Below are 12769 nucleotides of genomic sequence, written 5' to 3'. Positions count from 1 at the left end.
TAATCTGAACTCGTCGGGACTTCGGCGATTCCGGATTATCAATTTTTCCGGATTATAGATCATCGGTTTAAATCGCGTAAGATGGCATGCAGAAATTCTAAAATTAAAAATATGAAACCGTAATTTATGAAATAATGAACAATCATGATCTAAAGGGTATCAAAATTTACAAAAAACAAAACAAAAAAAAAAAAAAAAAAAACTTAAAGATTTATTTGTTTACTTTATTAAACGTTTCTTTCAATGCAAGTTGTTTAAGTTGCTTCGTTTTATGTGATAATACTTTCTCTTTAATCCTATAAATAGACATAATTTCTTGTTCAGTTACGAAGTTCTGCTGTTCAAGTCCCGTAATTGCTGTGCCGAGAATACCGACTAACTTGTCAATCGAAATTTTTTCGTTTTCACTAACCTTTCTGTCACCTTCTTCATGTCTTTATCCATTTTTTGCAGCAATTCCACTTTTTGTTTGATAGACATCGAAACATACTTTCGTTTTGTAGATCCTTTGGAAGCTCCAGCATCGGAAATTCTATTTGACATAATCAAAAGTTCAAAGTTACTTTTATAAAATTGCTCTTACAGTCTGCAAAATATAATAAGCCGGATCCAACTTGAAGATTAAGGAACAACGCAATCATCAACATTAACTGAAATAGATAATTAGATAATTTTAGCTTATACCGTCCGTTATACATACAACACGCACGCGAAAATGTATTCTGCGCTTGCGCACACGCATATGCGCAGTCGTAAAGGTCTTGCACGCACACGTAAACGTCTATGCGCATGTGTCAACGCGGCACATGCGCAGAAAGTTTTTAGCTTTGAGGTTCGGGTTATTATATTTTTTACTCTTATTTTTGTGTATTTGTGTACCAACAAATCTATCAAAACCAGAAGCACAGAACAAACTGATGCTCATACATGAAGGTCAAAAGCCACATTACTTAAGTATGATGTGAAACCGTTACCATTTAGCACCATCTACTGGCATTTAAAAATTCAAATAAATCATTCCATTTTCAAGTTATGTATATGCGATGCTGGGCTATAGAGATAGATCGGAGCTCTTTTGCATATATGCGACGCTGGGGTGATAGGCGTGGAATCATTGCATCGCGGACACTGTTCCTGAACGGATTAAACAAGAGGAAGATCACTAAATATTTCAAAACAGCATATCTTTAGAATTCCCACTAGAGTATTAGGAGTTGCAATGCATTTTTTTATATGCGCTATATTATTTCTCTGAAAACTTGCTTTAGCGGTCAGCCACCTAAAAGAGTTATAAAAAAAAGAAAAGTATATAATGGTAACAGCTGGTGTCATTTCATAAAAATGTTTTATATTTCTAATTAGACATCTCATTGTTTAAATGCACTTTTATTTAAATTAGTGAAATTAAAAACATAGAAAAAATATTTTTAAGAACTGTATATATTACTTTTTGATTACATTAAATTTGAAAGCTATGTTATGCTTTACTGAATGGCAACATGCTGAGGCATGGAGATAATAAGTATTCCATTTGAGGCAGTGGAAGTACATTTCTTTCAAATAACTGAATTTGTAGATTAAAACTGAGATGCATATCTTACATTTTACTGAATGGCAACAGTCTGGTGAGCTAGAGATAAAATGAAAAGAAAATCTGAAGCTTACAGTTTTCAAGGTGGCAATGTTCGAATAGAGGATTACATTATTAATTATTTGAAATTACATTATTTGATGTATTGAAAATTTGGTGGCTCTAGATGCCATCATTTTTCCACAATGTGAGGAATATACATACATGCATATATACAAGTTCTTCATTATTAATCTTTTTAAGTGTAATAACAATGGTTAGTGTCAACAATTTGAATTGTTGTTTGGACACAAAAATGATACTGACAGAAAGCGAGTTTTGAGATTTTATAGCAAGAACCTACTAATTAATGAAAGTAACCTAATTAAAGTGAAATAATTATCTTCATAAAAGTGCAGTCATTTTAACTCTGTGAGATCATTAAGAAGATTTTTGCGTTGATGAACCTTCATCAAGATACTCGACATTGTTATGTCTGAATGCCATTATGTTGTGCCTTGTAGTAAGAAAATAAATGATTATTTTGGTGTTGAAGTGGAACAGGTAGAATGAAATCCGTGAGAAGAGACTTAAAGAGCAATTATGGCTTCTATAAAACAGAACAAAGGTATATAAGGAAATATTCACTTCAAAATTTAACAAATTTATTGCCCCTGCTCTGAATTACAAATAAGATAAGGAAAAAGTTAAATTGAGCTTTAGTCCTGCAGATGTTTTTATTTCCTAGAGAATACTATTTGTTTATTATTTTCATATTCATTGTCCACAAATCAATGGCTTTCCACTCATTATAATTACACCACTTGTTATAATTCCATCTAGATACAAATAATGCTAAAAATGGCTGTTATTTTAGAAGAGTCGCTTCAAATCCATTATAATGCTAAAAATGGCTGTTATTTTAAAAGAGTCGCTTCAAATCCATTACCCTCCCCATCACCCTGAACAGTGGAACATAAGCATGTAATGAATGCTGTGGAAAAAAGTTTTAAGTCCTGTAATTTGTTAAAAGTCCCATAATTCAATCTGTGTCATGAGGATTGCTACAACCTCACGAGTGGTTATCTTTCTGGAAACTGTTAGTAGCAGGTAGGAAATGCAAACATTGATTAATTTTTCTTGCGATGAGATTAATTTTTTCAATAAAGTTTCTTCATTTGTTTGTACTAGGAATTAGATCTAATAACTCATTATATGCCAGCTACACAAATTTTAACAAACATGTAAATACGTAATATGTTTCTTATTCATATATTGCTTTTCTTTAACTTATGCAAAGCATAATTTTATTTGTAATATGAAGCATATATACTGTATAATTGTGTACATAATACTTATATTTCTTATATCTTTCAGTTCGTAGTTCAAGAGGCATCAAATTTTGCCATGGCCCACCTCTTGAAGGGGAATATAACAAATTTACAAAGTGAGTATAATAGGGCTTCTAACTTTTCGAATAAGAATAGTAACATATATATATATATATATATTTAACAATAAATTATTCTTTCATTCCTATAAAGCTAATTTAAATTATGAAAATTCAATTGTATAATAATAAAAGATTAATTATTGCTGCAAACTAATTTGCAATATCATTCAAATTCGGAAAGCATATGTAAATTAAGTACAAGTGTCTAAAAAGATGAAAAAATATTTAATAATCCAAAAAATTAATCTTAATAATTTTATGGTGCAAGAGAATTATTTAATTTTTTGCAAGAGAATTATTTAATTTTATTTAACAATAAATATATATATATTGTTGTGTGCATACGGGTTCATAATAGATTGAATGCACAAGTCCAGTAATAGATTAATAAAATTTATTCTTATCAAAAGAAATATAACAGAATGCGGGAATTGTCCTCAGAGGTATTCGTACAAGTGGTCACAATATCGCGCAATATAATCAGTAGTTATATTTCAGACTTCTAAAAACGTTAAAATAGAACACGATGCAAAGAGAAAGCTAATCCAATCTCTCATGGAACTCCCAACAATAACAACAACAGCAGCTAACTAAACAACTGAGCTGAGATGTTCTCTCGGTTACAGCTAACACAGTAGTCAATTACATTTATTCAATTTCAATACAAATTACCAAGATATCTATATATTCAATGTTAAATTCACATGCACCAGTATTTTTACTTTTCTGGCATAGCTTTCTCTTAATATTTGTCTCATGTTGCATTGCATGGGGGAATACAACAATTTTAATTATAATTCTACTAAAAATATTGAACTAAATACAAAATTCATAACAATATATAATACTGCTGCATAGATGATTAGAAATTCTGCCATAGCAAGTGACCGGATGGAATTTTGGAAGAAGCACGATCAGCTTGATAATTAAATATCATTTATTTTTGGATGACCTATTTCTTAGCTCATAGGTTCATAACTGGTAGAAGACTAAGGGTGCTAAATGTGCCCCACATTTTTACATATGCTATTACGTCTCAAATAATGGAGAATAGCTAGCAGAGGCTAAGCGACATGTTCTCAGCAGGATGGCAAAGTGGTGAAAGAAGGGAGACTATGCAGTTAGTTGCTATTCATATTAGAAGATTTCAGGTCTAAATTTCTAAATCGGAAGCATAGGAGTCCTATGTTAAACCATTAGGAATAATGCATAAAAATTGGTATGAACAAAATAATAATAATTAAAACACTAAACTATGAGATATTAAAGTTAAAATATAAAATACATTGGGATTACTATTAAATAAAGTAGATAAATAATCAATTAAATAAGTAAAAAATATTTGTTTGTTTGTGTTATCTTGTCCGGGACGGCATGGAGTAGAGTTTCGGGAAAGGTACCCCCAGATTCCAAAAATTCGTGGGAAGCCATTTCGACTATTCCCATCTTCATATGACTTAAGTAGCAGGGATATTAATTAAAAACTTTGAAATGCTAACTTTCACTCTCATTTTTCTGAGTGGCAACAGTGTCACACGCTGGAGATAAAAATCTGCTCCATTGTCACTGCTTGCTTTCAAATTATAGAGTTTGTTAATAAAAAATTTAAGTTTTAGAAAATATGGAATAAAAATAGTTTGCCAAACATTAAATATATTATTTTGGATTCCAAAAATTCGTGGGAAGCCATTTTGACCGTTCTCATCTTCGTACAATTTTAATCAGCTGAGATATTATTTAGAAACTCTGAAAACTCTAATTTTTACTAATTTTTCTGATTGGCAACAGTCTCGCCAGTTGCTGGAGATAAAATTGTTTTATTTCAAAAAGTGTTACTACTGCTCGCTTTCATTACAAAATATGAAATATAAATAGCATTGCCAAACATTAAGTCTGTTATTATTATATAATGTTATATTCGGACACTGTAGAAAGTACAAGATTGCAAGTGAATGTCATTCTGTGTCAAAAATTTTTCGTTAATATCAGCATTTTAAATAAATAGCTGATACTGGGAAATTGAATTCGATATGTTTTTGCCACATTAATTCATTTATTGATGTTAAGAAAAAAGCTGTTATATTACACTTAATCATGACGTCATGCGTGGTTTGAAATGCTTTTGTTTCTTAGTTTGGCAACAAAGGAATTATTTATGAATTGGTTGTTGTTTGGAAAGAATGAACTTATTTCATTCATACTGAAATGTTTTTAATATGTTTTGTTTTCAGGTGCATTTATTTTTAGTGCATTTTAATAATTCTATGTACAAATATTTAATTTCTTTTGTTACATATTTTCTTTTTGAGTTTAAACTTTTGTAGGTATTAAATGTATTTAGTATATATATATATACAGTGGTGGCCAAAATTGTGGACACTTTTGGAAATTTTATGTTTTTAAACTTTGTATACTTAAAGAAAATGTTACGTTTCGCAAAATGCAAACTTGTATATATCATTTTAAAGAGAATTTATTATTGAATTCAATACAAAACACAAAATTCAATTATTTGCAATACAAAAAAGTTATATGTACTTTAATATAAATAAAAAACACAGTTATGAAGTGGTTTGTAATGTCTAGCTTTCCTGGCCAATCGCTGTTCTTGTTCTGAGAACCAATCAAATGTTAGTAACTGCCAGTAGAAGCTGACATCATGTTTACACTTGAAACAATTCATTATTTTCCTTTGTTCTGTAGAAGGAGGACCTGTTTCTTATACACCGCAATTACAAGTAGGAATTTTTGTAAAAAATTTTAATATTTAGTCAAGAAGCAATGACATCAAATAAAAGATTAGATTGAACACCTAGAAAGAGATGTAATATTATTGTGTTACAAGAAAGTAGTCTTTCCTATGCTGAAACTGCAAGACAGGTGGGTGGTTCAGTGACTACATCTGGAGTCCGAAAGTTTTGTTTACGATATCAGGAGACAAATTCAATAAAAAACAAAAAAGGAAAATGCCGAAAAAGGTGCACCACATCTATTGATGATAGAAGAATAAAAAGACTATGTCTCCAAGATAGAAAAATGTCATCAGCGGCCATCAGAAGTGATCTGAATGATGCTGGTGTTTCTGTCAGTTCAAGAACAATCAGAAGAAGATTAACAGATGTTGGACTGAGAGGTAGAACTCCACGAAAAAAGCCTTATCTTAATTTTCAGCAACGAAAAAAAAAAAAGACTACAGTGGGCAAAGGAACACATTAATTGGACAGATGATCAGTGCTCACAAGTTATATGGAGTGATGAAACTAAGATATCATTATTCGGTAGTGATGGGCGAAAATATGTATGACGTAGAATAGGCGAAGAGCTATATCCTGACTGCATTCAAGCAACTGTGAAGAATCCAGTTATTGTTTTGATTTGGTCATGCATGTCAGCAGATGGTATTGGTCGCCTTCGTCATCGATGGGACACTGAATGCCAGAAAATACTTGACTCTATTCTAGAACCAAAATTTCTACCTTCCATCAGAGATCTCTTTCCCAACAATGCTTCATTTATTTTTAAGCAGGATTCTGCTCCTTGCCACACGGCCAAAATATCGAAAGAGTGGTTTCGTACAAAGAGCATTAAATTGTTGTCATGGCCAGGAAACAGTCCTGACCTCAATCCTATCGAAAATTTGTGGCACTGTTTGAAAACTCTTGTCCGAATGAGGCGCCCATCAAATAAAAGGGAACTAATTGAGGCTATAATTTTTTCCTGGCATCATGTAATAACGAAAGAAGAGTTTAAAACTCTTGTCAGCTCAATGAAACGTCGATGTGAAGCTGTAATCAAAAATACCGTAATTTCCGGAAGAAAGGTCGCATCAGTGTAAACGCCGTACTCGAGAAAAATGGCGGGAAAAAAATTAAAATTACACAGAAACGCCGCATCAGCGTAAATGCCGCAATAGATTAAATTGTGCGTGACATCGTCGTGGGCCGTATAGATGCAAAAGCTCAAGTCCTGATATATGACATATCAGTTAAGTTTTTAATAATGAACTATAAATAATATTTTTAATTATCGATGTATTGTTTTTTAAAAGATTTACAAGTCTTAAGCTTGCGTTCTGTTGTGTTAAATATATTCTCTTCATCTTAAATCTTCTGAAGTTTAAATAGATAAACGCGGATTATAAAGGTAAATTGTCTATTTGCCCTCTATCAGCAAACCGAAAAAACTGCCTAATATTTCCCTTAAGTAACCGTAGAAACTAAGGCAATCCACCTTAGCAATCTTTTGAACTTCCCAATGTAAGCAAACATATAGTCCACTGCCATTGCATTCCTCAGAAAACCATTCTAACTCCCCTACTCCCCGATGAAAATAATAGAATCGTCTCTCTCATAGGCTGCTGTTTTGGGATGTAGACGCTAGTCTTAAAAACTATCTAACAAGTACTTGTACCCAAACTGATGGGATCTGTATCTGGCAGAATGCCAAGAAAAATCCATTCATGCTGAAGGGGAAATACGTCAGAGTTCGTTATTGCGAGGCAGGTGGAGTCGTGTCCGCCTTTGAAAAAAATTGCAGAAAGGGCAGGGGTGGGGAGAGGATGGGTCCTGGAAGATTCATCGAATGGCAGAGGAGAGAGACTATTCGAACTGATGAGAATGTTGATTTGAAAGGGGGAAGAATGTTATTGTTCTGAGATCTCGTTTATTGTGAATAAGGCACGTAGGTCCGTTCAAGGGAAAGAATGTAGACAAAATAACGTTCGCAAAAAGCAACTGAGTGGTCTTTTGTGTGGGAACAGCACCAGTCTATGCACAATGACAAGGCCATCCAAACTATGTACAATGACCATCATAGGAAATATTTTATTTTTAGTGCACCTAAACGCCGCACCCGCTGAAAATTTAAGTTTTAAACGCGTAAACGCCACGGCGTTTCTTCCGGAAATTACGGTAAATGGTGCCCTACTAAGTACTGATAACTCACTGCAGTCATCACTATCTAATGTATATCGATAACTATTATCGTTTAACTTTTTTTGTATTGCAAATAATTGAATTTTGTGTTTTGTATTGACTTCAGTAATAAATTCTCTTTAAAATGATGTATACAAGTTTGCATTTTGTGAAACGTAACGTTTTCTATAAGCATACAAATTTCAAAAACATAAAAATTTCCAAGTGTCCACAATTTTGGCCACCACTGTATATATATAGAGAGAGATTTTAGTATTCATTTAAATATAATTTTAATGGGCATATATTATTATTGTTGCTGTAGAGCTTCAGGTCCATTTTACTGTATAATGTTCAGTATTGATAAAACTGATTTTCATTTTAACAGAGATGAAAATTCATCTTGCAGAGATATGACGTTTACCAAAGATGGTAGCTTGTTTGCATGGTGTACAATTCAAAGGTAATTGTATTTATTTTTAGGTACATATATAGAATTTGTATATGTAATATGTATATTTGTATATGTGTAAATCTACATCATTTGTGAGTGTGTTCAGTAATTTAATTATGCATAGACATTAACTCTCCCTCTACAATATTTTGTAAAGCTAGTAATTATGCCACTGTTCTGTACTGAATTAAGTTTTTTATGAAAAGTAACTTAGCACATTGAAACTAGAACTTCTTATCCCACTGCTGCATTTATTTTAATTGATATCTTTTAGTAGAAAAAATATTTAAAAGAATATATTTTCTTAATCCATAAACTAGTATTGCCAATTTTGTTACTATTTTCATCTTTATTTCATGTATGTTTCATGTGTTACTCAAAAATATAATGCTTAACCCTTTGACATATAATGGCATCTGGAACGTGTCATTTATTATTAATGTTAAAGCAGATTTTGATGATCTCAACCATCATGAAATTACAGTCCCTTCAAAATGAGTTTGGATTATAAAGTATGAAATTATATAAAGTTATTATATATATATGTTAGCGGTGAAACACCGAAATCTGGAGAATGCCGACTTTGACCAGCGAATGTCAACATTCACATAGTCGCTTGGCGTATGTCCGAAATATTTTCCAAATACTCTTATTTCTGACTTACACAGGTAAATGTCGACATTCACCATGTACTAATGGTGAATGATGAATATATAAGAATATTATATTTTCTTCTCCTTAATTCAGTCGTGAAAAAATGCACTTGAGACTTAAAATAAGAACTTAAAACACACAGTACATTCAAAATGAGAAAGGAAAATAATAGAAATTAAAAACCAAATTATGTGATTCAAATCTTATTTATTTCAACAACGTAAACTGTTATGACACTTTGAATTGCACAAGAGGCCCTTGCTTTTACAACTCCATTTATTTGTCAAATACTTCCTTTTGCAATGACAGCATGTATATATACTCCTCTCTTTTCGACCTACACCAGAGCATATCTGTGATTGTCGACATACACCGGTGAGGGTTTGAGTGTACAAGAATGCAATATTCGATCTTTCGCTGACATATTTTGCGAATGTTGACATTCTCCGGTGAATGTTTTTATAGTGTTTTCCTATGATTTGTTAATAAGTTTTGTTCCTATAATTTTTAAGCCCATCAGCTTTGAATTTTATTTGTATGTCAAGGGGTTAAATATGCCAGTATTCACTTTAGGGTTGGTATTGTATTCGCAAAATTTTTTGTGGTATTAATAATTATCAGTATGTTTTCTTTCCTTTTGAACACACATGTATACTATTACGTGCATAGAGGTTCTTAATGGAATGAATGCACCCAGAACTGACGATAACTTGATAAAATTTATTTTTCCAGAAGAAACACTTTACAGTTCTGGAACTTTCCACAAAAGTACTCATACAGCTGTTCTCAGTATAACAGAGCACAATCAGTATTCACCACTTCTACTAAGAACGTTAACCCGCGAGCACGCCTGTCAAAATTACGAACACAAGAAGGCGCGCTGGGTATGTCATACCCGAAAGAAATTAACACATTTTAAATTGCATTAATTATATAACTATCAGTATAAATATGGATTAACATATAAAACAATGGACTTTGGTATATTTTAAAGAATATAATAAATGAAATACTTTTTTTACAACTAATTTGCTCATCTCTGGCAGATTGAATGCATGTGCTCCATACAAATACTGATATTACATTTGTTGTACAGAAACCGTGTTTCTCTGTCCTTGTTTTTAGAGTACTCAGTGCATCTTTTGTAAATGTGTTTCATCTGTTTAGATGTTGCAATTTCCTGAAATTATTCTTCCTTTGCTTTCAAAGGGAGCATGATTTGCTGCCACCGTTGATTTATGTAATCTTCCACTAACTTCATTCCTAATAATTTGAGAAAAGAATGCATGTTTCTAAACTGGGTTGGTGGTTCTTTTGTAGAAAGTAATTATTCATGCATTAATTGCCGCAACGTTTAAAATCGAGAAAAAAAATCACCATGGGCCACCGTTTCGATATGCTAGCTGTAGAATATGCTGTTCCCACTTCATCTACTGTTCCTTTGGTTAAATTATAAAATGAAATAATCTCTGGCTTTTTTAGTACTCCAGTGGTTTCGTCAGTTTTCCGGAGACAAAAAATGAAGTATAGTATATGCTTCCCATTTCTTCATTAGAAAATACAGCGGAATTTCTCTTTTATTCTTTCTCACAGTTCTGCCTATAGTTATTTTCTTTCTTAGTAGAAAAAAACTATAGTCGGAATGCATTAATTTTGAGATAGCTGGTATCCCAAATGTCAATTATCTCCGTCCAAAATTGTACAGTGGTTCCATCAAACGCTTTACAATAGCACTTACATTGTTATCAAACTGAAACAGGCTCTTTGGCTGTTGGCCAGCATATATTTCCATTTTTCGTCTGTAAAATACTCTGGATTCAACCATTGCAAATATTTTTATGTCATATTTGGGAGGTTTTTTTTTTTTTTTTTTTTTTTTTGGTATATATTGCCTAAATGGTTCTAATTTTTCATCAGTTGTTACATATTCACCTCCATTGTAGACTTTCCGACAGTTCTCAATGAATTTTTCAAAAAACTGTCTTATGTGAGCCAGTTTATCCACATCTTTTCTACATAGACAATCTCGGATATCATCAAATCAAAGGCATCTTAGTAGGAAAAGGAATCGCTTGCAGGACGTTGTTTTGTGGAAAATATCCATTCCAGTTCCATCTTTTGCATTGCCTGAGTGGATTTGTGAACATCACATATATGCAAAAGTCCCAAAAGTGCTTTGATTTCACATTCATCCATTTTCTTTGCATCACTTTCACATACAAACTTCTCCTGTGTAGAATCAGTGTAAATATTTGTACATTGAATTATCATTTCTATCATGTCTTTGTTGATTAGCAGAGACCAGGAATCTAATGGTGTTGATGCATCTTTTGAATAACTTGTATTTTCTGGAATTTTGAAGATAATGTTTTTAGAACTAGTCCTAACATTCACTCTGAATTTTTCTTTCATATCAGGCCATTTTTAACAATCATTTGATTCATTTTCTAATTCACTATCTAATTCAGTGTCTGTATCACTCTCTGTTCATGAATTATGATTGCTGGTGTATTCTTCATCTATAAATTCTTCCTTTTCACTTAATGATTTGTCATCTGTTGAAATGGTTTCTAACATATTTCTCAACCTTTCCATTTCTTTATTATGACTTAGATGCTGCGCCATGCTGACTAAGAGAATGAGGATGAAAATCTGAGAGCCGCGAGAAGGCGCTCGGGTGTCACATACCCCAATGGAACTATTCCTAAAAAAGTATTAAAAGAATCACTCCATGTACTTCCCAGCTTCAAGAATGTGACCTTAAATTCAGCTACAAAAGGTTTCGTTCATTTCCAGGAAAGGTGGGTGGAAATAAGAGACATAGAATATGGCCCAGGGTATGAGGTGCTCGCAGGTTAAGCACAATGCAAAGTGCATCTGAAGAAGGAAGTTCACATTACTCTTAGTATTCCTCTCAACTCTGAAATAAAAGCTGAGTGCTGATGCTTTCTTTAGTCTTATATAGTATTTTCCCAGTGCTGAGAAATCTCTAGTACTTTCCATTTCTCAATTATTAGAAGGCATATACAGTTAAAGTTATACAAGGGCTGTATGCAGTTCCAGATACATATAGTAATCAGTTACAGGCATACAGGAACTGGAGCAAAATATCATGAAAGGGTCGACAAGTTTGGCAATTTCTCGTCAAATTTGGTGACAAAAATTAGTGTCTCAAACCATCACCAGCTTGGCATATCCATTCACCTCAATGACTTGCCCCCTGTAACCTTATTTTTCTAGCAGAGCTTTGATTTTTGAAGAACTTTGTATTACATTATACAAAAGATACTGCAATTTTATGTATAATTTCACTAAAATTATTTTCTTATATACAAAATTTGTAACATTACATATAGATAATTTTATAATATATGATAAAAATATAAAGACAAAACTGAAATAAGCAGATTTTTTAGTGGAATATGTATAGAAATGCTGCGTTGATATTGGTACGTGAAAGTTGTAAATCATCGTTTCCCATGTGGGATTTGAGCAGTATACATTACTAAGCAAATGCCGGGTTCTATGATCCTGATCTTTTTCCTTCTGGGAGGGGGAATCTTAAAAGGATAACCTATGAAACTCGTTAGCAACCAATTTTTCACCAAGCTAATGCGAGCAAGTTAGCAGTCATTTTGAAAATGGTAGTGCTTTAAAAATTCCATAAAAAAACAGTGAAATAATTAAAGAGAAAAAAATGATACCCATCATAAAACTCTTTTAAA

At 32.3% G+C, this 12769-nt stretch overlaps 1 protein-coding gene across 1 annotated transcript in view; it reads left to right on the top strand.

Moving 5' to 3' along the window:
- Positions 1–12769, top strand: part of eIF2A (eukaryotic translation initiation factor 2A) — a 101040-nt gene that overhangs the window by 1718 nt on the left and 86553 nt on the right. The window contains exons 2-3 of the mRNA XM_085825993.1: positions 2948–3017; positions 8325–8399. Coding sequence (XP_085682119.1) covers positions 2948–3017; positions 8325–8399 — 145 coding nt within the window. The remainder of the gene's footprint in view (positions 1–2947; positions 3018–8324; positions 8400–12769) is intronic.

The sequence above is a fragment of the Stegodyphus dumicola genome, chromosome 10, assembly GCF_044657685.1.
Source record: "Stegodyphus dumicola isolate Sdum_Otavi_A_Nest chromosome 10, ASM4465768v1".
Taxonomy (NCBI): domain Eukaryota; kingdom Metazoa; phylum Arthropoda; class Arachnida; order Araneae; family Eresidae; genus Stegodyphus; species Stegodyphus dumicola.
The sequence above is the reverse complement of the archived record's forward strand: the minus strand, read 5'-3'. Positions and strand labels throughout refer to the sequence as shown.